This window comes from Equus caballus, chromosome 4 (assembly GCF_041296265.1).
Source record: "Equus caballus isolate H_3958 breed thoroughbred chromosome 4, TB-T2T, whole genome shotgun sequence".
NCBI lineage: Eukaryota > Metazoa > Chordata > Mammalia > Perissodactyla > Equidae > Equus > Equus caballus.
The window spans coordinates 48,270,145-48,294,060 of record NC_091687.1 but is presented as its reverse complement, the minus strand read 5'-3'; the positions used below and the strand labels follow the sequence as shown (position 1 = coordinate 48,294,060).

Here is a 23,916-nt window from a genome sequence, read left to right as displayed (position 1 = left end):
AATGCAACTTCTTAAATAATGCGCTCTACTGGACTAAAATACGAGACTTTTTCCTACATCTAAATTTCATTTAAAAACTAGAAATAAATAAATAAGTAAGGCAAGCAGCCATGATGTAAAATATCATAACACTGACTTTCAAAGAAACACTGTGATTTCCAGATAATATTTCTATTATTAATAAATAAATAATTAATAAATCTGAAAAAAACACCCATCATACTTTGAGGATTCAGTATGTCTTATTTCAATTGAAATATCATGAAATATTACAGAAAAACCTTAAGAGTAGTACAAATGTAAAAGGGCTAAACTTATTTATTTAAATGCAGTTGTCAATTAGCCATTTCTAAAAGGAGAAAAAAACAAAGCAAAATTACCTTCATGGACTGTAATGCCACAATTGTCACACTGAATTATTTCATCAGCATCCTCACTATTATCTCCCAGACAAACACAGCAAATCAGAATATGGTCCATTTTTTGAGAACTCCAGTTTTGACTCTTCTCAAGAATCAGCGAGTCCTATATATTAAAATATATCAGAAAATCACAAATTAAAAGGGAATTTAATAAATAAAATTCTCACTTTAAATTATTTTATGCACTTCCAAAACTATGCCACATTCTCCATTCTTTTAGTAATTTCAAAGTACACTACATTTGAGAAGTACATCTCTGTCCAAGGACCCTCTAAGCACCCTCTCTCTAATTTTTCACTTCTCTGCAAGTCTCATATTCTCACCTCTAGGAAATGAAAAAGCAAGCAGTTAACTAACAAATCTTCATCTGTTTGCCATTCTGGATTATAGTCTGACCCTTTACACTAAGAGAAAGCAAAAATTAACCCACAAGTAATTATTAATCCTATATATGGGTTTAAAAAGTGTAAGACATGGCTCCTACAATTAGGAAGCTTATAATCCTACCTTGGGGAGACAAGACACACATATATTAAACAGGAAAAAATCAATTCAAGATAACATATAAGTGAGTATGTATGTGAAAGCATAGTTACAGACTCTATACTCCTTACATGCTGGGGAATTCAATAGTTGCAGGGTCATCAAACTACTGGCTGATAGACCCATGAGAGCCCGCATAGGTCTATCTGTGTATACAGGTACAGAAAACCATCTAAAAACAGACCCAGCTGACTAGCTGCTAGAAGAGTCAGAGTACTCTATTAGGTTTATGTCAAGAAATGTCTAGTGTAAACTGATAATAGAGATACCTAATTATAATATAAAAGGAGAAAAGGAGATGTATTAATAAATAAATACAAAAAGATAAAATTTCAAGAAAGGGACAAAATGGCTTCTTTTAAACTTTCTGCATCATAGATTTAAACTTTAAATAAATTAACAAGATAATGAACAGATTTGGCTTAGTATTACATATAGTAAAAGACGGCACTTGAGTCTATTTAAGAACCTAACCATATTCGGAAACAAAATAAATTACTTCCCTATCATACATTCAACATATTTTCATATTAATGTTTTTCATAATTTTATATTCTTTTAAACTGACCAATATCCAAAAGTAACCTTTAGAGGCACCATTTCAATAACAATTTGTAAATGACAATTGAATGACACTTGAATGTCACAATAACATTCTTGAAATATATTTTCTGTGTAATACATCTAAACTTGTAGCTGGTCTGTCAAAACAAATCAGAAAAGAATACAAAAGTAAACAAGGAGGCAATGTCATTTCTCTTGAGAATTCTAGTACTTTAAAATTTTATATTTTGCTCCTCTTTGTTATAAAACCAAACAAAATAGTTTAGAGGTTTTGGACATGGCTAGCAAATAAAGGTAAACACTTTCTAAAAAGAAAACTCACATTTTATACTACTTTGGTACAGTGAGCAAAACAAAAATCTGCCTAGGTTTCCATCCCATTAGCCATGCTTCAACGTAACAGCATTTGACTTAAAGTCAAATGTTCTTGGGTTTCATTCCCAGCTCTCACTTAAAAGCTGTTGAATCTCAAAGCTGCAGTTTCTCATCCGTAAAATTGGATGATAAAAATACTATCTATTTCAAGAGGTTGGAGTAAGAATTATGAAGAAAATCTATGTCAAAAATGTTCCCGATACATGCTTGGTACTCAAATGTTCAGTCCCATTCTCCTTTCCTCTGTTATTTCTGGTAGGTGGTTCAAGAAGAGAAACCATTTATTACCCTGGGGAATCTTCCTTGGAACTCCCAAGACAAAAATTATAAGACTCAATGAGCACTGCTGCTTTAAATATTTTCCCATGGTAAGTCCAAAAAATACTTTTTTCTTAGAATACCACATGGAAGTTAAAAAATCACAGACTAGAAAAAAACCTAGTGAACAACCTGAGTTTGATGACTGAGAGGCTACTCACGTTTATGGGCTCTGCCAATACTCCTCTGGAGGAATTACAACTAATCAGTCCTTGAAAAAAAGGTTTACCCATGTGGGAAATAAATAAACTTCTATGGGTCAGAAAAACTAGTAGCAGCAGGTGGCTCTAATTCCATTAGTTTCCAATTTCTCCATTTTGCTGAGAAAAACAGTAAATGTCTAAATTAGAACGCTATACAATTTCTCTCTACATATATTATCATTTAGAGGGAGAGAAAACAAAATTAACTTGTATTTCTGGCTCTCTGATCCCCATCATTTGAGATTTTTACTAGAATGTAATACAAACAGAGGGAAACTACATTATCCTAACCAAATGGCTGACAGACAATGCTTCAATGGGAAAGTCTAAATAACACATTCTCTCAGAAAGTTATGCTCTAAGTTGTCTTTCAGAGATCAAACACGGGTTTAAGCACACTTAGCAGAACATAAAAGCCAATTTAGTATCAATTTTTATTAGCATATTTCAGAAGATGTATATCATTTTTCAAGTTTCTGGAGAAAATAGTTAAGCTAAAGTTTTTACTACAAAATATATCATTTGAAAATATGATTTTTATATAAAAACAGAAATTGGATAAATGGGTTTTGAATGCCTCGAGTATCACCTAGAATATTCTATTAAAGTATAATTTAATGAAATCTAATGGTAATTATAAGATCAAATGGGGCACTATAGGAATAAGTCAATACTATAGAAAATTATTTTCACCTTTTTCCCCTGGGATTTAAAATTTACACAGAAAATGATAATATTGCCCAGTGCTCTCCACAGGTATAAAATATGTTTAGTGTTCACTTATATATGTATTCCACAAAGATGATTATAATAATATATATAACAGGATAACTTCTAAATTATGTGGGTTTAATAGAAGGAAACTCCAGCACACCTCACATAAAACCAGAATTAAAAGAATCCTATTGCTCCAAAGATGAGAAAAAATTAGTATACCAAAAGTTTGACCAACAGTTCCTCCTCTAAGTTTTTAAAGATGGTTAAATTCTCAAGACTCTCCAGTAATTTTTGTACAATGCTACAGATTGATATTTCTTAGGCCTGAGAGCAATTTTTTTATTTTGAAATGTATAAAAAAGGAAATTGATTAATAAGTCAGAAGTCCCCACCAGAAGTGGCTATTTATAAATTTTGGCAAAATTTTTACATTTTAATTAGCAAAAATCAGATGACAACTACCATTTCTTCACATGGCAAGATATCTAATCCATTTAACATAACAGCCTTCTATGAAAAAATATTTCCATCTGAAAATTTCTACTGATACAATTTTCTGTCATATATTAATTCTCATCTAAAGCTCTAGTTTCAAAGTCCTAAAAATGAAAACCATTCTCTGAAAATGCTACACAGCTCTCCCAAAAAATTTACTTCAGAAAACTAAAAGACAAGATAACCTTAGAGAATCTCAAAAGCTTCAAGATAAAAGCTTGAAAAACACATATAACCATATTCCATTGGGACTGTTCAGACTGCACTAAATTCAAAAAATGCCATAATGCCATCAGCACAGGCAAGTGCCCATATGCAAAAAATGCAGGTTATCAAATACCCAACTCCACAACAGTATTTCTCAAAGTGTGGTCTGAGGAATTCTCTTTCAGAGGGTTCACAGGGTAAAGGCTATTTCATAATAATATGAAAGTTACTTGCTTTCTTCACTTTCTCTCATGGGTATACAGTGAAGTTTTCTAGAAGGGATATGACATGGGACGATGTCATCCATCTGACAACTTGTGTACTCTTCTATATGTCTCATTTTTTGAAATACCTGACTTTTAATTTGAAGTGGTAAATATCAAAAGATACCTACATAATAATTGAGGTCCCCAATAATTTTTTAAGAGCATAAAGGGGTCCTGAGATCAAAAAGTTTGAGAACCACTGCTCTACAGTATTTCAAGACGTATGGCATAGGCATGTTAAGGCTATTAAGAGTCAACACTTATAAAAGAACCCCTGCTCAAAAAATATCACAACTCCCCTAAGAAACTTCAAAATTATGAAAGTTTCTGGGCATCATTTCAATGATGCCCAACATCATTTCATTTCCATAAAAGAACACTTGACATAGTGGCCCCGAAAAAACTTTATCTGCTTGTAAACCAAATATAATATAATTCTATTATGTATTTTCAAAGCCATGTTTTCAGGTGTGTCTACTACAAAGTAGTATTTGAAAATTTAAAGTCAAAGCAGAGAAAAATAAAACTTCAAATATGATCAAATACATATGTATTAACTAATGGATGCTTGGCAAGGTATCACCACCTAAAATAACCAGGAAGATTAAGATACAAACACTGGTCATAAGGCAACAAGGATTACCATTAGTCATCTTTTTATAAAATCAAGATAAGATCAATAGGAAATTTAGAAACAATAATCTCAATTGATCAGTTTTTTATTAAAATTTAATATCTAATTTGAGTGACATTTACATAGAACTAGAATCATCAAAAATTATTGAAGAGTTTGAACAATAGTCTTGGAGAAAAAAACAGTTATCAAGCCTTCAGGTAGAATATTACTACAGGAAAATTAACTTTCTGTAAGCTTTACATTTCTGCATAGGGTAGAGCAAAAGGAAAATTAATATAAATTAACACGAGGAATTAATTTAGCTACTGTAAGAAGAAACTTCTTGCCAACTTTATCACGGCACTTTTCCAAGAAATGCTCTGGAATAGTATTCCCTTGGACTGTTAACCTAAATATATAAAGACCCATTATTTACTAGTTTCTTCTGGTAGGAAAAAACTAAACAGTACATGTGGCCTTTAAATGCATCATAAAGAAAAGTCTACTATCTCTTAAGCAATACATTATGTATTACAGATAATTAACAAATGGGTAATGTATACACTTTACATGGTAAGTTTCTAAACACATGCAGGTGTTTACCACACCTTAGCCTAAATCTAATCCACATTGCCTCTATCATTAGCCAGACTACTTTTGTGAATGTCAGGCTAACAAAAATGAAGTAAAGAAGTGATGCTGCCAAAGGTAAACTTATTTAGTGGATAGAGATTACTAAATGCTATAAAATAAACTGGATACACGCCTAAATCAAATATAAACAATTAGATTTTCCATACTTCTATCTCCCTAAGCTGGCATTGGGAATAGGGAACTGCCTGTGCTATATCATGATAAAAACCATATTGTATTCCAAATGACAGTTTTCCTTTACATAAAGGTAAGAATTAGGACAGCACTGGAGTAGGCAACATTCTTCACATGAACGTGGGCAACCTAAAAGTTAACCAATGTTTATGATCTAAAAGATAAACTCCTGTTTCATCTCCACTGACATATAACCCTGCCTAGCCTGCTATACATTACTTTAGTACGAAAACGTCAAATTTTTAAAAGAAATGCTCTTGAAACAGATAATCACTGCTATGTAAAACTTATAAGCAGAAGAAATGTAAAAGAACAAAGCACAGAAGGAAAATCTTTCTACCAGCTTAATCTATTTCAATAAGAAAAAACAAAAAATAAGTGCTTGATAAAGAAGTGAATTTTCATGACTATGAACACATTAACGGAAATGACAGACTTATTATAGTTCTACATGTGATGTAACAGGTACATCTACATGTAAGACAACAACTCAATCTTCCTTTTGAAGAAAAACATATACATAAACACACAGACAAGAGACACAAATGTGTTTGACTGAAGAGTCTTGAATGTTGCATCTTGGGCCCAATGGATAAACCTAACTTTTGGTAGTAGAACTTCAAGTGGAAGAACTGAATCATTACTGTAGTTTTATGATAGAAATGTTTGCTTTTTTTTTTCATTTCTTTGTAGAGAGAATCTATTCACTAAATATATGTAAACATACAGTTGGTATTTACTACCATACATCTAAAGCAAAGATTTGGTGACTATTCAGATGATAGCTGCTAGAACCAGTAAAGGAATTAACCTTTAAAACGAATCTCTAAAAGTCTGAGACAATCATTATGCTGTTTGTTGCCCTGCTTTAAAGTATTCTAAGTCTAAATTTGTATGTGGATATAGATATAACTAAGTTGAAAGAAAGGTGACTTTTGTTTTCATAATCCACTTAGCACCCCTCAGCAGTCCTATGAACAATGGGGTGAGAGAAGAGAAAGGAGAAAGGAAAACTCTACCATTTCCCAAGTCTATTGATATAAAAATACTTCTCTAAATATATAGATTGTGAGCTCCTTGAGGACGGTGACTGTGAGTTCCTTGAGAACGGTGACAAATAGCAGATACTCAGTAAAGGTTGGTTGACCAAATGAATAAATGTTACAGTTAGGGTGCTCATTCACTCCCATAGCTGTCTATAAATAGGATTTCAAGGAAGCCACTTAATGTAACGGGTAGAACGGTTTAGAGAAGAATTCCCTTTTCCCCAGACAGACAGATATCATAAAAATTGGGTTGGTCTACCTCATTACTCTTGCTTTGAGATAGTGTCAGGCTATCATTGGTCAGTTCCTCATCATCAGCACTGTTTCTGCTAAGAACTTTACTCTTCTTCTTCTTGCAACCCCCTTCACTGGCGGGGCTGCTATGATCTTCATCATTGCCTTCCTCGTTCTCATCCTCATCACTCCCACTTCCCTCATCTTCATCATCCTCATTGTCTCCATCACTTCCTTCTTTCTGAGATGCAGATCTTCCCTTTCTCTTTACTACAGTAGGTCGCCAATCATTGTCATCTTCACTGTCATAGTCATCCATGTCATTCAGCTCTTCCATGGAAACAAAATCCAAAAGTGGTCGGTTTCGACGAAGGTTCCACTTTTTTGGCTCACTGACTTGTTCCTCTGTAGTGGTCGTGGTAGTGGGGACTGAAGGAGATGTGTTAACAGCAGAAGGACTTGTGGCTGGTGTAGTGGAAGTAGCAGAAACAGCCACACTGTCAGGTACTGTTGCTTTTTCTTTCTCCTTCTCTCTCTCCTTTTCTTTCTCTTTTTCTTTCTCCTTCTCTTTTTCCTTTTCTTTCTCCTTCTCTTTCTCCTTTTTCTTTCTAGGTCTTTCTCCATTCTCTTCTTCTTCCTTCTTTTCCATTTTAATTAACTGTTTTTCTGAGGACAGTATTTCTTCCTCTGCAGAATTTTTACATTGTTCTTCTTTTACTTTAATATCTTCATTCAGTTCTTCTTCTAAAATATTTTCTTCAGAATCACTACAGGAACCTTCTCCACTGTCCTTTGAGGGATCTTCACTTCCATTACCACTCCCTTCAGAATCTGTTGAAAATATGAGAAAAAAAAACCACACATATGTATATACATACACACACACACACACAACGCTGACACAAATGAAACCACCAAAATTTGTGAATAACTTGCAAAACAATATAAACAAATTTAAGTCAAAGAATGGTAGACATTCCCAACCTGATTAAATAATAAATCGATGAAGTTGGCATAATGGGTTTAGTACAATATAGCACTAATGAAGATGAATATATGTAATTCTAAATACAATATGCTTTACAACAAGGAGCACTATTTCGTGTCACATAGCTCATACTATATTTGGTGCCCTAGAGGCAATTTTTTTCTAAAAGTAAATATGCTTCTTTTTAAATTGGGCACTTGATTTTAACTTAATGATAACATAATACAGACCAAATTCTTCTTCCCTTACATCTTCCTTTCAGAAACTATATGGACTTACAAGCATTGAGTCACATTCAGAACAAGAAAAATCGGGCCCAAAAAACTTCATTTTATTTATTTCACTCTTTACCCAGCAAAAATGAGCAGATATTTTTGAAAGTCAACTTGTACCACATTCCTAATGTACCAATTAATTTTAGGAGTACCAAGTACACAGGTGAAAAGAGACAACAGCAATGGCACAGAAAATGGAAGTTGCAAGAGAAATTACCAATTTTCCTGTTTATTAGGATACTTACTGTTCATATCAATAAAAGAGCCACCTAAACTTCCTAAAATTCTAGGCCGTAACTACTATAGCACCTAGAATGAAAGAAATTAATGAATTTTTAAAAACAAATCCATCTTGGAAAAGAGCAACCACAGCAGTCACTAAAAAGATAGGCTAAGGACACTAAAGAGTTCAGGCAAGACTAAAAGCTTTCCAGCAAGTTTCTTCCCTTCCTGCCTAGGGCAACCCAGGCCCTCTTAGCCCAACACTATCCAGTAACCTTCTAATCCTCTTTACACCTAATCAAATAAATAAACAGCTAAAATATTTGGAGATGGGGCCACCCCATGGCTGAGTGGTTAAGTTCGTGTGCTCTGCTTCGGTGGCCCAGGGTATTGCAGGTTCAGATCCTGGGCACGGACATGGCACCGCTCATCAAGCCATGCTAAGGTGACATCCTACATGCCACAATTAGGACCCACAACTAAAAATATATACAACTATGTACCGGGGGCTTTGGAGAGAAGAAGGAAAAATAAAATAAATAAATAAAATAAAATATTTGGAGAGGGGTATAAAGGGGAGGAGAAAAAAGGAAGGGGAGCAGGAGAAAGTGGGAAACAAACCAGTCATATCAGGTCGTGGCCAACAGCAATAGTAAAATCTGTAGGGTGATGAATTTTTTGCACCTATAACCAAGAAAAGGGTAATAATAAAATGGTGAAAAAAGTCCATGCTTCCACACCATTTTAATTTCTGTTAACTCAATCAGCCTTAACCACTATAATTAACTGGGCATTAAAAGTAAGCAAAGTTAAACAAAGTTGTCTATAATTAGTATCTGGTGTCTAAAATATCTCAGAAATCCTTTACAAATGGTTGATTAAAAAAAAATTCTACGAGTTTTAAATCACATAAAAAATAAGGACTAACATTTAGCAGATGTTGACTGATCCTACAAAATCACCGTCAATCTCAAGATTATCAGGCAGTAGCCACAGCTTATTCAGGACTGTTGCAAAAAAATATTCTCATCCTAAACAATCTTGCAAAAGACAGAAGAGCAATATCATGTAAGTCAACAGTCTCTTATCTGAAACTTTTGGAGCCAGATGTGTTTCAGAATTTGGATTTTTTTCAGATTTTAGAAGGGCAGCATGGTGTATACACAATATATTACAATACCACCTCCAGGGAGGTTTATGGTACTATCCTATAATCAAACATCCCTGTAGTGAAAAGCATGAATATTTACAAGTACGATACGTAAACACTACAAACAAACTCTATCAGTCCCAGTCAGGTTTTAGCATCAAATAAGTTTGTGCCAAACTTAGGAAACACCTTTGGATTTCTGATTTGGATTTGTGGATTTCAAACAGAGTGTGGACCCAGTATCATTCACAAACTGATGACTTCTTTTCAGGCCAACAGCTCTACAAATCATAAGAAAATTATGATTTTTTTATACCAAGCAAGACAATTAAACCCACACTACCAAGAAAAACTACCTCTGGTAAAAAAAATAATAATAATTTCCAGATATTTTTAGATAAGGATCTAATAAATAACAAGCAGAGTTGACTAAATACTTTTAAGGCAAAGAAGGATCTCTGTGCATACTGACTAAAGAAATCTGGAATATCTTGCAAGCAATGCCATAATTAAGAGAGCCAGGAGATGGAGAAAGGGTACTTTTCTTCTGGATCAATCTTCTAAAAGCCTTTGTAGAAGTACCTAAAATGTACTCCTAGGGGCTGGCCCCGTGGCCGAGTGGTTAACTTCGCGCGGTCCGCCGCAGGAGGCCCAGTGTTTCGTTGGTTCGAATCCTGGGCGCAGACATGGCACTGCTCGTCAGACCACGCTGAGGCAGCGTCCCACATACCACAACTAGAAGGACCCACAACGAAGAATATAAAACTATGTACCGGGGGGCTTTGGGGAGAAAAAGGGAAAAATAAAAAATTTAAAATAAAATAAAATAAAATAAAACGTACTCCTAACAACTTTTACCAATAAAAACTTACAGTAGATACAAAAGTAAGATTAACTGGGCACAAACGTGGGTACTGATCAAAACTGAAACCAATCCAACTTTGCTATTACTTGAAAAGTTTTACAAAATGTCAGGAATTTCTGCAATTTTGTTTTGGTTGTTGGTGCCAATGCCAATCAATTATTTTTAAAAATATAGGGAAATTGATACTCTTTGATTCTGTTTTTGTTTTGTAATCATGCCTGAATAGAGTAATTAGAAAAAAAGATTTAAAGGCTTTACATTTTTTAACGTATTATTAGAAGAATCTGAGTTTATTCCACAAATCCAAATCCTAGTAGCTTATCCAACCCTTCATTCTCCAAATATAACACATATCCATATACCAACTGCAGGCATCAGCAATGTATCAAATCTTATCTTTCTTTGATCTCTGAAAAATAACTTCATCTGATTAGTCATCATGTCTTTTTGATACATATGCACTTGAGGGATGGAGATAATATTTAGTTATTAGCATAGCCTGCTAACAGTGACAATGAGAAAATCAGAGTCCTTGGTGATCTATTATTATATTTTTGTAGGCTGCAAAGAAAAATTTCCTATTACTACAAATTCAAATAATGACTCTGTGCCATGTTCCAAATTCTTCACTCTCACATCCTTAAAAAAACAAAATGTAATAGAGAAATAAGCCAGATACTTCAACTACAGCTATCTTAGGCCTAAGGACAGAGTTAATTCTCAAGTCTACAACAAAATTTTTTATGTTAGAAAAGAAAATCTCTGAAATTGAAATCCCTACTTTCTATTCAATTAAAAGGTAACTTTCCTAAACATACAATATATCAAAATCTCCCCAAGCAGGAGCTATTTCAACTAAAAGACAGTTAAGGAATTTTTTACAGTTATAGAATTAAAAAACCAACCTTCAAAAATCTCTTCATAATATTCAATGCTTAAGCTCCCCATAATAAATATTAAATGATAAAATCAGTATACTTTAATTCAGAATGTTATGTTAGCTTTGCAATACAAAGAATCATCTTTGTTCATCAACCTTAATTATTTACCTACAGTCATGAGCTGCCAAACAATGTTTCAGTCAACAAGGGACTGCATATATGACAGTGGTCCCATGATATTAGCACCATATTGGCTACATGTGTATTAGGCTGTATCCTCTAGGTTTGTGTAAGTACACTCTATGATGTTCGCACAGAGGAAATTGCTTAATGATGCACTGTTCAGACTGCATCCCTACCATTAATCGACACATGCTGTATTCTATTCATTGATGTAGTGCAAAAGTGATTAGTACGATAAATATACACAACAGATAAAGAGATCACCAGTCTACTGGTTACTCAGTTATCATCTTGGGGCCATTTCTGACTAATCCTGTATATCTCCTTTAAAAAAGTCAATCAGTCAATGAAACTCATCCTCTACTTCTGACTCTACACCCAGCTGTGTCATCTTACATTTTCTGGGTAAATCTAGACGAGTGGTTCTCAAGTGGAGACAATTTTTGTCCCACAAAGGACATTTTGCAATGTCTAGAGACAACAGTTGCCACAAAAGGGCAGGGAGCTAAGGGGAAGGTAGGGAAGATGCTACTGGCAATTAGTAAGCAGAACACAGGGATGCTGCTAAACACCCTATGATACACAGGATAAGTCTCCATAACAAAGAATTAACCAACACAAAGTGCCAAGAGGTGAGACTGAGAAACGCTGGTCTAGCACATAAGGCCCCAATTTGACCTCATTCTACTTTCCCACGCTCTTCTCTTCTACTATTCTTTCACTTAATGCTGATCCCCAAATATAAATGACATTTTCCAGCCTCCACACTTCGAATACTTAATGTTTCCCCACCTAGAGTGCTTCTTTTTCAGTTCCTAGTTTAACAATTATCTCCTCAATGAACTGTTCTAGATCAATCTAGCCTAAAGTAGTCCCATCTCCTTCGAAAGACTTGAACTACACAAGTGATCAATCATGCCCTGTATCATCTAGCTATTATTTTATTTAATTATTCTAATATTATCACTATTTCCCTGTGAATTCATCATAACATCCAGAAAAGTGCTTTTAAACAAAACCACAGATGGTCAATGAACATATCTTGATCCACTTAGCCCAAGTCAGAAGTACACAATACTACCAAAGCAAAGACTCAGCCTGACTCTTCCGGTTCGATTTTTTTCTGGCAATTTGGCCTAACTAAACTAACTACAGCTCAAGATCTAAAGTTACCCATCTTACTTTGGTCAGGGAGTTGGGGGAGACACAGCATTGCTATTTTGTCTTGTTTAATAAAAGTAATAAATGCACTTATCTTCAAAAACATTCCATTTATATAGCAGATCGCTAAATGTAAGCTATCCGATCCCCAATCCTAGATTCAAGTCTCAAACATAACCACTTTAGCTAGACCAAACCATGAAACTGCCAATAATTTACTGTTTTAGACCTATAAAACTGTAAATTCTTATAGTTCCACCTACCATTTCTGCATATGGTTCTTCTGGTGGTTATCACCATAATTCTAATACACTTATACCCCATTTTGGGACTTAGTAATTTTAAAATTTATTTATTGACTGTCCTCAATCAAAAATGAGCGCCATAGCTCTACTTTCACACTAGAGATAAAACGAAAGATGATCTATTTTCAATTCATAATTGTCTAAACTTAGAGGCTTATGATTATTAACTGTCAATAATCACTTGCCTATCTTACAGGCAGGTCATTTTTGAGAAATATTTATCTTTTTCGATTTTATCATCTGAGAAGTACATGAATAAAATTATGTTTATCCGCAAGGGCGTTGAATATAATACCTTTTCAGAATTGTCCATATTTACTCTTCAAGTCAAACAGAAATATAAAGTTTTGTAGTGAGAATTTAGATTTCAAAATGAAGATCCTAAGAAAGTGATGCACAGAATCCAATTAACAAAAATTGAGGCCAACCAATCTAACCATTTTAACATTAAATTCTAAGGAAGTCAGCAGTTCATTCAGTAAGTCGTTTCTAGAGATTGGTTTGAAAGAAGCTATAATTAGACAGATGTTTAGCTACTATTTCTCCACCTCCAGTTGAATCTATTCATAAGAAGCGTTGAGATTCCACAACTTCAACATTTTTGAAACCAGTGATAAGTCTAATAACTTATTTCCTGTAAGAGTCCAATATCTCAGGCAAAGAAGAGGAAGGAGTGAAACAGGAAACACTGTTAATCTAGAGTAAGCAAACATCTCAGCTACAAGGAACACCAACAGACTTTAACCAAGAATGGAAAATATCATTCAATTTCTACTGACTACTACTTTAAACGAAATCATTTTCTACTAACCTCTTATCTACAGTAACATATCAAGAACTACACAGATAAATTTGTGACCTTTGAGTCAAAAATTTAAGCTCCCCAGGGGCCAGGGAAGTAAATTATAAGTACAGCAGACTAGGTATTATGACAAGAGGGAACAGAAAACACACGTTTTTGAGTTCTTTTAGGAGATTTTTTCCCAAAACTATCAGGCTAACAAAACTCATCCTACCACTGTTCACAAAAAATAGATAATTCCCATCAACTCTGATTAAGATTTAACATGGTTAGCAATATTTTGACACCAAAAATTATTTTGAGAAGGTAGTTTGTATCATAAGACTGTTTTAACCCTTGCAAAGAGAGGTGACACCTGTGAATGACCCCATCTCAATACACAATAAGAAAAAATTTATCTACAAAGTCAGGATTTATTGTCACAAAAATAATGATGAAATACAGAAATTAAGCTTTGGAGTTTTTCCCACAACGGTATTCAAATAAACCATAACTTCTGAGACCCAGCTATTTTTGCCACAGTTTACAAACTCAACCGTAACAAACCAAAACTATATTCTAGCCAAGATTCTTATCTGCCAAGGTTTTCACCAAGAGAACTAACATAGGCTTGGATTTTACCTCCCTTTCCTTCCCTTTTCTTTCCCTTCTCTGGAAGTACCAAACATCAGTGAATCGACTAAATAGGACAGGAAAGTGCTGAGAGGCAAAGGTTAAAAAAACTTAAGATTAACCTGACAACTGGGAGTGTCCTCAATTAGTTACCACAATATCCTAGTTTCAGTTTAAGATTATGTTTATCTACTTTTAGGATCTAAGCAGTGAAAAGATTATAAATGTTGGAGTCAAAAGACATGGATTAGATGCACTGGGGCCTGAGTGACCTCATGCAAATTCTTTAAACTCAGCCCCACACTATCTGTAAAACACTATCTCCTTCACTGAGTTATTGTAAAAATTAAATACGGTTACAAAAATAAAAAGTTCTCAGTAAATAACTACGCAAACTCTGCTTGTTGATGCTATTAAAAGCAAAAGAGTAACACAACACAACCTAATTTCATCCCTTCCTACTATCCCTAGCAGGAAAAAAAACAAAAACCAGAGGAAAGGAAAGAGATATGACTAAGCAGAGAAAACTCTTTGGAAGAATATTTAAAAACCATTAAAGGGATGAAATTAGAAGGGCTTTTATTTTTCACTTTATTTAAATTTCCACCAAAAGGGGCAGAATTATAAGCAATTTTTACTGTTCACGTGTGGTTTAGTATTTTTGACAAATATTTAAACATAATTTGTATGCATTTCTCAGATTCCTGCAATTAAAATTGTATATATCTTTATATATATGTATATATATATGGTACAATAAACAGAAGATAAAAGGAAAAATTCACTCTTCTATGTTTTCCAATTTTGTACAATGCAAATATACGAGCTTTTTAAAAAGTTCACTGTTTTCAAAATCACAAGATATAATGAGCAGGTATGCATGCTTTATACCTCAGAAATTTTTGAAAGGCCCAATCCATAAGATCCAGCAACTACCACAAAGTACAACTTTTTACTCTGGTCAATTTTATTCCAGCAAGGGAGCTAATAGACAAAAAGCAAAAGTCCCCACACAGGGTGCCAAGTGATCTGAAAAGAGAAGAATCCTGTTCATGGGCTGTTCATGGCTCACACTATTCTCAGGATATTATTCAACTTCGGGATCTCTCTCGATCTTTTTCCCTCTATCCATAAACTAAGCATAAACATATTTTAAAATAAAGACTAGAGAAAATGTTTTTGCATCTTTGGAATAAGTCCTTCTCTGCCTGCTAACTACCTGAGTAAGTCATCAACAAAAACAGAGGCAATGGTAAGATCTAGCGATAGGATCTTAGGGAAATGTGGGAAATCAAATGCACAAAATAAATGAGGTTTATGTGCTTTAACTTTAAATTGGCAATTTAATCAAAACCGATTCTTGAAAAAAAGTGTCTGAAAATAAGGCCAACTCCAGAAAGCTGGGAAAAGGGAAGAGAGAAGGCAACATTTACCTGAGGCATCTCCAACTTTAAAATCACTGTCATCTGAACTATCATAATCGAGAGCTTCTAGCAGAGAAGCTGCCAAAGGCTTCACCTGCCTCCTCTTGGAGCTGCGATCCACTGTTAAGAGAAAAATATGACACCGTCATTCATAATCACAGCAAGCACAGGTACAGATGACCTCGTGCAAGGAATCTTTGTCTAACTCATCTCTCAGCAAAAGGTGTCGGGGAAGGCTGTGGTGGAAACGAGAGCTGGGGAGGGCCGGGCAGCTCCATGAGCAGCTCCAGCCACAGGATGCGGCAAACGCGAACCCAGGCCGGCCAAAATCCAAGCTGACCCGCTTGCACATCTTGTGATGTTTCTGCGACTCGCTTGTAATCCCTCACTCAGACACCGTTAACAGTCAACATAAAGAAAATGCAAAGCCCAGGGAAGAAAACAAGCCGTCTTCATTCCCGCGGACCATGGAAGGGTAGAGTCCACGTAGGGACCAGCTTCCCGCAGGACCCTCCCACCCCCTCCCTGCTCCCGCCCGCCCCGACTTCTAGAAGGGCTGAAGTGAACCTTTCTCCCCGCAGAGGCCTCCGACACACTTACTAAGGAATCCGAGGTGGTCGTTTGGAAGAGACCTAGGGAGAGGCTGCGAGAGCCCAGGCAGCGCCGAGGTCGGGGACCGAGACCGCGGAAACAGGTCCGAAAGATGCTATTTAAAATCGGCGGCGCCGCCGAGTGCCCGGGGCGCCCCAGGCGCAGCCCCGCGGTCCCCTCCCGCCCCCCCGCCCCCGGGTCCCCGCAGAACCGGCCCGGCAGCTCGCGCCCCCTCCCTCGGCGCTCCCTGGCCAGAGGCTCCCTTCGGCCCAGCAGCGCGGCCAACCCGGCGGCCCAGGGGGGTTAATTTCCCCCGTTAAAAGGGTTAGAAAAAAATAAAAGAAAGAAAAACTTTATTAGCCTGCACCAGAAGCAACAAAAGACCCAGATTTTGCACAGTCCGAGGCCGGTTGCCTGAAACAATAGGGAAAGCAACGACCCGGATACAGCTCTGACGAGAAGGAAGTGAAAACCGAAGGCAAAGCGCGGCCCTAAGGCCAGCCGGAGCCCACAGCGCGTGCGCCGGGAGGAGGACGCGAACAGAGCCGAGCGGGAGCCGAGAGCGTCCGAGTAGTGCCGAGCGGGAGCAGCAAGCCCTCTCAGCCCCTGGGCGGGACCACCCGCAGATGCCCGAGGCTCCGCCCTTAGTCCAAATCCATGGGAGGCCAATTTTTATTTCTGATTTTTGTTGTTTAGAGGTTTACTCAGAATAGACTTTCCGTAAAGGGACGTTTGCTATCTCAAATCACTACCAAAAAAACAGAAATAATGCCGACAGCCACACTCTACCTGCTGCTTCCATAAATTCAATCTCTTAAAATATCTTGGAATGTGCGAAAATTTTATTTCCTGGCAGAGGGTAATGTGACAATCGCATTAGACCTTGTTTGATCGCTGCTTTGAAAATTACAACTCTAACAGAGAAAAAATTATTTAATTATATTAATTAACTATTGTTACAATCATACTGTGGATAGACATTTCTGCATAAATAAAACGTACAGAGTGTTTCATTTTGCTAAGAGAATACATCTAGGGGAAAATATTTCTTCTCACAAGTATATTGTGTATTATTTCACAATGTGTGTCTCACCTAAGGAATTTATTTTTTAAGAAGAAGTTTTAAACCCATAAAAACATGAGGACAGTATGTACAACCAGATATGACTGTCCTTCAACAGTTTCATATGCCACGTTAATTCATATGCAGGTTAACTATTTTTTAAAACAATATTAAAATGTTAGAATTTGAGGGGCCGGCCCAGTGGCGCAGCAGTGAAGTTCGCAAGTTACACTTCTTGGCGTCCCTGGGTTTACCAGTTCGGGATATCAGGTGTGGACATGGTACCACTTGGCAAAAGCCATGCTGTGGTAGGCATCTGACGTATAAAGTAGAGGAAGATGGGCATGGATGTTAGCTCAGGGCCAGTCTTCCTCAGCAAAAAGGGGAGAATTGGCAGTAATTAGCTCAGGGCTAATCTTCCTCAAAAAAAAAAAGAAAGTTAGAATTTAAGCAGTGTTAATACTTTTTTAAATGTTTATATATCAAAGATAGAGAAAGCTTTGGATGAAGCTGATTCAGTTCAGTCATTTATTCCACAAATAAACTTTCAGTGGCAATATTTGTAACATGGGGAAATAGAGGGTTATGAAAGATTGTAAATTAAATGTGTAGGAATCAAATCATATAATGTAGCAGTGTAGCTTGCTCTTTAAAGACACGTGTTGAGTTCTTTTATAAACGAATTAAATTTTATAATATTTAATTTGAAAAACAAGTAAATATTTATGTAGTACAATTTAAGAATGATTACATAAAGGCTGGACTTTCTGTAAGACTGTTGTTGTCTTTTCCCTGCCAGTGTTTAAGTTAGTTGAGCATACAAACAAGTCAACAAACAATTGCTATATATATAGTGTAAGGAGCTACCAGAGAAAAAGTACACATGCAAAGAGAAGAGAAGGCACTCAAGGAAAGCTTCCTGGAGAAACTTATATTTGTATCCAGACATAAAGTGTCTGAACTGGCCTGGGGAAGGGAGAAAAGGAGACAGGTGCTCCAGACCAAGGAAAGAATATGTGCAAATGCCCAGGAAAGGGAGCACAACTAATCAGATTCTCCAATAGAGAATGTGTCAGCACATTCCACCCTAACAGTAATTGTACCAACTATATTGCAAACTCGTTTTTCTGTGTCCTGCATCACTGCTAAATATATAAACCCTTCCAATCTCTTTGAACCTCTAGTCAGCTGACCCAAAATACCACTGCTATGTGCTCCCTTAAACCTTTGTATTGCACTGTAGGAACTTCCATTTCAAAACTTCAAAAGCTACTTAGTAAACCCTCTTCCTTTTCAAGATCATTCTTGTACTTCCTTGTCTAAAATGATAAGTTATCCTGCAACCCTCTCAAATGGAAGCCACTCATCTTCTCATAACTTATTTTCCCAAGATCCAGATGTGGCATCTGATTCTGAATTCTCCCCATTGGCTTTCAGATCTGTTAGTCCTCCAATCAAAAGCCTAGCAATTTAGTTATTTAACCAACTCCACTCTGGGAACTTTTCTTCCATTCTGCTTCAAACATTAACTATACTATGGGTTGTCTTACCTCTGAAATTATAAAACCAAACATTCCACTCTCCAGCAACCTCCTAGATTCATAAGGAGGAACTATAATGAATTACCTAAAAGGGAAAAGAGAGATTCCAAAAGTTGGCTTTCAAGTTTCTATAAAAGAAATTCCTAGAAGTAGGTTTTGTGAGTAAAAATGCATAAACACATTTATATTTAATAAATAATGCCTAATTGTGCTCTAAAAACAGGTTGTACTAACATATATTACCACCAAGAGAAAATGAGATTTTTTTTCCAATCTTCCAAATGCCTGGCCACTGAGTATTAGCAATTATTTTTTTAATTTTTAACTTTGAAGTAATTTTAGATTTACTGAAGAGTGTCATAATAATATTGAGTTCCTGTGTACCCTTCATCCAGCTCCCACTAACGTCAATACCTTGCATAGCCATCGCACATTTACAAAACTAAGAAATTAACATTAGTACAATATTATTAACTAAACTTCAGATTTTATTCAGAGTTTACTAGCTTTCCCACTAATGTCCTTTTTCTATTCCAAGGTCCAATCCAGAAGACCATATTGCATTTAGATTAGCAATCTTTTTAAACCTTGCAATCCATGTGTTAAAAAGAAAAAGGCAAAATGAAGGAAGGAAAGAAACAAAGAAAGAAAGAGCAAAAGAAAGAAAGAAAAAGGGAAAAGTAAAGTAAAATTGAAAAATAGCTAATTGCATTTTTTATTTCCATTTAATAAATGTGAGACTGTTAATTGTCTCCCAAAACTTATTATCTGTTTCTTCTTCAAAATAAAAGCCTCAAAATTTAACTAGACACAAGCTTTCAACTAAAGATCACTTTCCTAACTTTCTTGGAGTTATGTGTGGTTATGTAATTAAGTTCTGGCCAATGGGATGTTAGCAGAAAAGGTATGTGCAACTTCCAGGAAATGACATTAAGTGAACTTTTTCCTTGCTTTTCTGAATGACTTTTATTTCTTTTTCTTGCCTAATTCCCCTGGCTAGAGCCTCATGTAGACAGGTGGATAAAAGCAGTGAGACTGAGTGATGGTGTTAAGATGGTGGTGTGGGCAGACTCAGAACTCACTTCCTCCCACTGACACAACTAATTTACAACTACTCTTGAAACAATTACTCCCTAAGACAGAACTGAGAACTGGATAAAAAGAACCCTGACAACAAGGGACAGTACTGACTGAGGTGGAAGAAGCAGAAATTCCTTCCTGGACAGAAAAAAGACACCTTTTAGCTATGACACTTCATGGCTGGTTGGGAGCAATCTTAAGTTACACAGCCTTCCCTGGAGGAGTGGGGCATCTGAATAGGGGAGCATTATCACAATAAGCAGCTTTTGGACTCAGCACAATGGAGGAGTGTCATAATATCTGGCCTTGCAGGCTATTAACTACAATGGAGGATACCCCCAGGAAAGCTATCAGACATAAGTGGAAAAAAAGCCTGCTCTTAAAGGGCCTATGAACAAATTTATGCATTTTGGAAAGTAACCTAAAATCACCAGAAAGAAAGGTGCACAGTCCTTTGGTGAAAAGAGACTCACCTGACAGGCTCTGGGTGCATCTCAGTGAGAGGTGAGACCTCTCCAGGGACTGAGACACTGGCAGCAGCCATTAGTGTGACCTAATACAGGCATGCTGACACAGGCACTGGCAGACACCATTGGAGTTCTTCCCCTGGCCTGTTAGCCTAGATGTCTGCCCCACCCACTAGAGCACCAATTTAATCTAGCTCAGCCAGGGCAGGCAGCCCACCCTAGGGACTGGCCCCAACCAATAGCAAGCCCATGGGCAACTAGTGGACCTGCAAAGGCAGAGTGCCTGGAACCTCCAAAACCTGGTGAGTGGGTCTGCCTCGGTGAGGCAGGGCATGCGCAAGGGGGAGGCCTGCATTAAGTTGGTGGAGTGTGTGCAGCCTCTGCAGTGGGGTGACTGGGTCCAATTCAGCAGGTTGGGTGCATGCAAGGGGCAGGACTGTGTTGATGGAGTGTGTGGCCCTGCAGGCAATGGGATCTGAAAGCTTTAGCAGACTTGTGCTTCTCAAACGGACACAGAGGGGATACACGCCATCTTTGGAAGCCTGAAACAATTGAGTGCTCCAATGCCTGGGGCTGAACCCACAGAGCTGCAACCCTGAGAGAGCTGACAATAGTCTTGCAGGCTTGAGACCAACAGCAACTGTTAAGCCCCTAGGCCTAGCAAACAGCCACACTGGGGGCCTACTCACTTAACAGAAAAACTGCAAGGAGAATGTGCTATTAGACCTTGCAGCCAACAGTGCTGGGATTCCCCAGGCCCAGTAAAGTGACTTAAGGAAAAATAGCAGCCACACATAGCTGAGAATTACAACCAGCCCGCCAAGGGGAGTGCCTAGCCTCCCTGGGCACCTGGAGAAAGAGCAATCCTGCCATAAAAGGACACACTTAGCCTGCACAGGGGACACTCCTGGAACACTTGGAACTGGTGACAAGAGGGAAGCACATTGCCAGGTCTCATAAGACAACTCTTACATAAGGCCACCAGTCCAAGATTAGCTGGACATGTAGATGACCTATGTAATACATACACATAAGCATGGAGAAAGAGGCAAAATGAGAAGACGAAGGAATACATTCCAAGTAGGGGAATAGGACAAAATCCCAGAAAAAGTACTAAATGAAACAGAAATAATCTACCTGACAAAGAGTTCAAACAAATATTCATAAGGATGCTCTCTGGTGTTGGGAGAAGAATAGATGAACACAGTAAGAACTTCAACAAAGAATTGGCAACATCAAGCATACTAACTTCTGTATTATAGGTATTCCAGAAGAAGAGAGAAATAAAGGGGCAGAGAATCTATTTGAAGAAATAATAACTGAAAACTTTCCTAACCTAAGGAAGGAAACAGGTATCCAGGTACAGGAAGCACAGAGAGCATCAAACAAGATGAACCCAAAGAGGCCCACACCAAGAAACATTATAATAATGTCAACAATTAAAGATAGAGAATCCTAAAAGCTGCAAGGGAAAGGCAACAAGTTACATACAAAGAAACCCCATGAGGCTATCAGCTGACTTCTCAGCAGAAACTATGCAGGGTGGAAGAGAATGGCACAATATACTTAAAGTGCAGAAAGGAAAAAACCCACAGCCAAAAATACTCTACCCAGCAAAGTTATCATTCAGAATGGAAAGAGAGATAAAGAGCTTCCCAGAGAAGCAAAAACTAAAGGAGTTTATCACCAAGAAACTAGCTTTACAAGAAATACTAAAGAGACTTATTTAAGTGGAAAAGAGAAGACCACAAATAGGAATAAAAAAATCATTTTTTAAAAAACAGCAATAAAATCACTGGTAAATGCAAACATACAGTAAATGTAGCACATCAACAACCTACAAGGCGAATGTGAAAGTCAAAAGATAAAAGTACTAAAATTATCTATTTCCATGATAAGAGGTTAACAGATACACACAAGTAAAAAAAGAGGTTAGGTATGATAGCAAAAACATAAAATGTGGGAGGAAGAGAGTAAAAGAGTAGAGCTTTTAACAAGAGGTCAAATTAAAGAGACAAACAACTTAATATAGATTGCTATATATGTAGGTTATTATATATGGACCTCATGATAATCACAAACCAGAAACCCATAATAAACAAAAAATTAAGAGAAAGAACTCCAAACATAATACTAAAGAAAGCCATTAAACCAGAGACGAGAGCAAGGGAAGAACACAGGAACACAGAAGAATTACTAAAACATCCAGAACAAAATAGCAATAAGTACATTCTTATCAATATCTACTCTAAATAGTCAATGGATTAAATGCCCTAATCAAAAGGCCAAAAGGGTGGCCAATTGGGCAAAAAAACAAGAACCATATACATGCTGCATACAGGAGACAAATTTAAGACCTTAAAACACTCACAAACTGAAAGTGAAAAGATAGAAAAAGATGCTCCACGCACATGGCAATGAAGAGAAAGCTGGGGTAGCAATACTTATATCAGACAAAATAGACTTTCAGACAAAAACTTGCCGGGAGCCGTGGCTACATCATTTGATCGGCTGTTTGACAGGGTCCAGCAGATTAATGCCTAGGAGTGCATGGTCGCCCCTTGGTGAATAATAACCGGCCAGCCCCTCACATAGTTCTGAAACCTGTGCTGCTTCTAACTGCCCTTCATTCCTTTTCCTTTCATAGCCTCTAGTTTTCACTCCTTTGGATGGCTGCTTGGGAGGCACTACCTCCTGGGAAAATTAGATATAGTAAGAGAATGTGACCACCTGCTAGGAACTTTCAAGATATCTTTCAGTTAATTAATGGAGGAGCACACAGTCCCATTTGAGACAAGCAGAAAGGAATCCTGCCCAGATAAGATGTCCAATTAGGTTCATGGCCTCCATCTGGTTAATGTTTCCTTCTCCCTCCAGTTCTTTGTCTAAATATATATATGCATCATCCTTCTAAGTTTGCTGGTTAATTGGATGATCAAGAAGTATCTATATATATTATTCTTGACCTTCTGCTTTCTGTTAAAATGTTATAGAGGTTTTCTCCTAAAAGCAATCAATAATAAATAATTGATGAGTAGAAGGGCCAAGGAGTGCAAGGATGCCCCTCGGTGAAGAATGGCCGGCCGACACCCCTGATATTTTCTGAATTATCTGCATGCTTTCTAGCAAGGCTATGTCTATACTTATTTCTGTTTTTTACTCTTTAAGATATACAGTTTAGCTTAGCTTTTTAGCCCTTTACTAACAAAATGATACTTTCTCTGGCAGTGTGCTTAAGGGACTGTTAGCTCCACAATTTAAAAGGCAAAGGAATGCTTTCACCCCCTACAGGGTGCGAAAATGTAAAGATTTTTAACTGCCCGCTGAGAATGCAGATAGCCCTGGGGATAAGATACCCTGGAGTCGCCTTTTGTTCCCATTAACCATCTACACTAATGGCATAAATGATTGAGGGAGGCAGGGATGGCTCCCCCAGGATGTAACCAGATGGAATGCTGTCCTGTCCGGAGGC

General features: G+C 36.9%; 1 protein-coding gene across 7 annotated transcripts in view; it reads right to left on the bottom strand.

The window, feature by feature from the left end:
* The window catches only part of PHF14 (PHD finger protein 14), a 200,780-nt gene extending 184,046 nt beyond the window's left edge, over positions 1–16,734 (bottom strand). For all 7 annotated transcript variants that reach the window (XR_011437823.1, XR_002807436.2, XR_011437822.1 and 4 more), the window contains exons 1-4: positions 16,303–16,734; positions 15,712–15,822; positions 6,860–7,665; positions 381–525 (exon numbers count right to left, since the gene is read on the bottom strand). Coding sequence is in view for 3 of the 7 variants with exons in the window: in XM_023639286.2 (XP_023495054.1) it covers positions 381–525; positions 6,860–7,665; positions 15,712–15,822; position 16,303 (1,063 nt within the window). In the remaining 4 variants the exon portion in view is untranslated. The remainder of the gene's footprint in view (positions 1–380; positions 526–6,859; positions 7,666–15,711; positions 15,823–16,302) is intronic.
* Between the last annotated feature and the right edge of the window lie 7,182 nt (positions 16,735–23,916).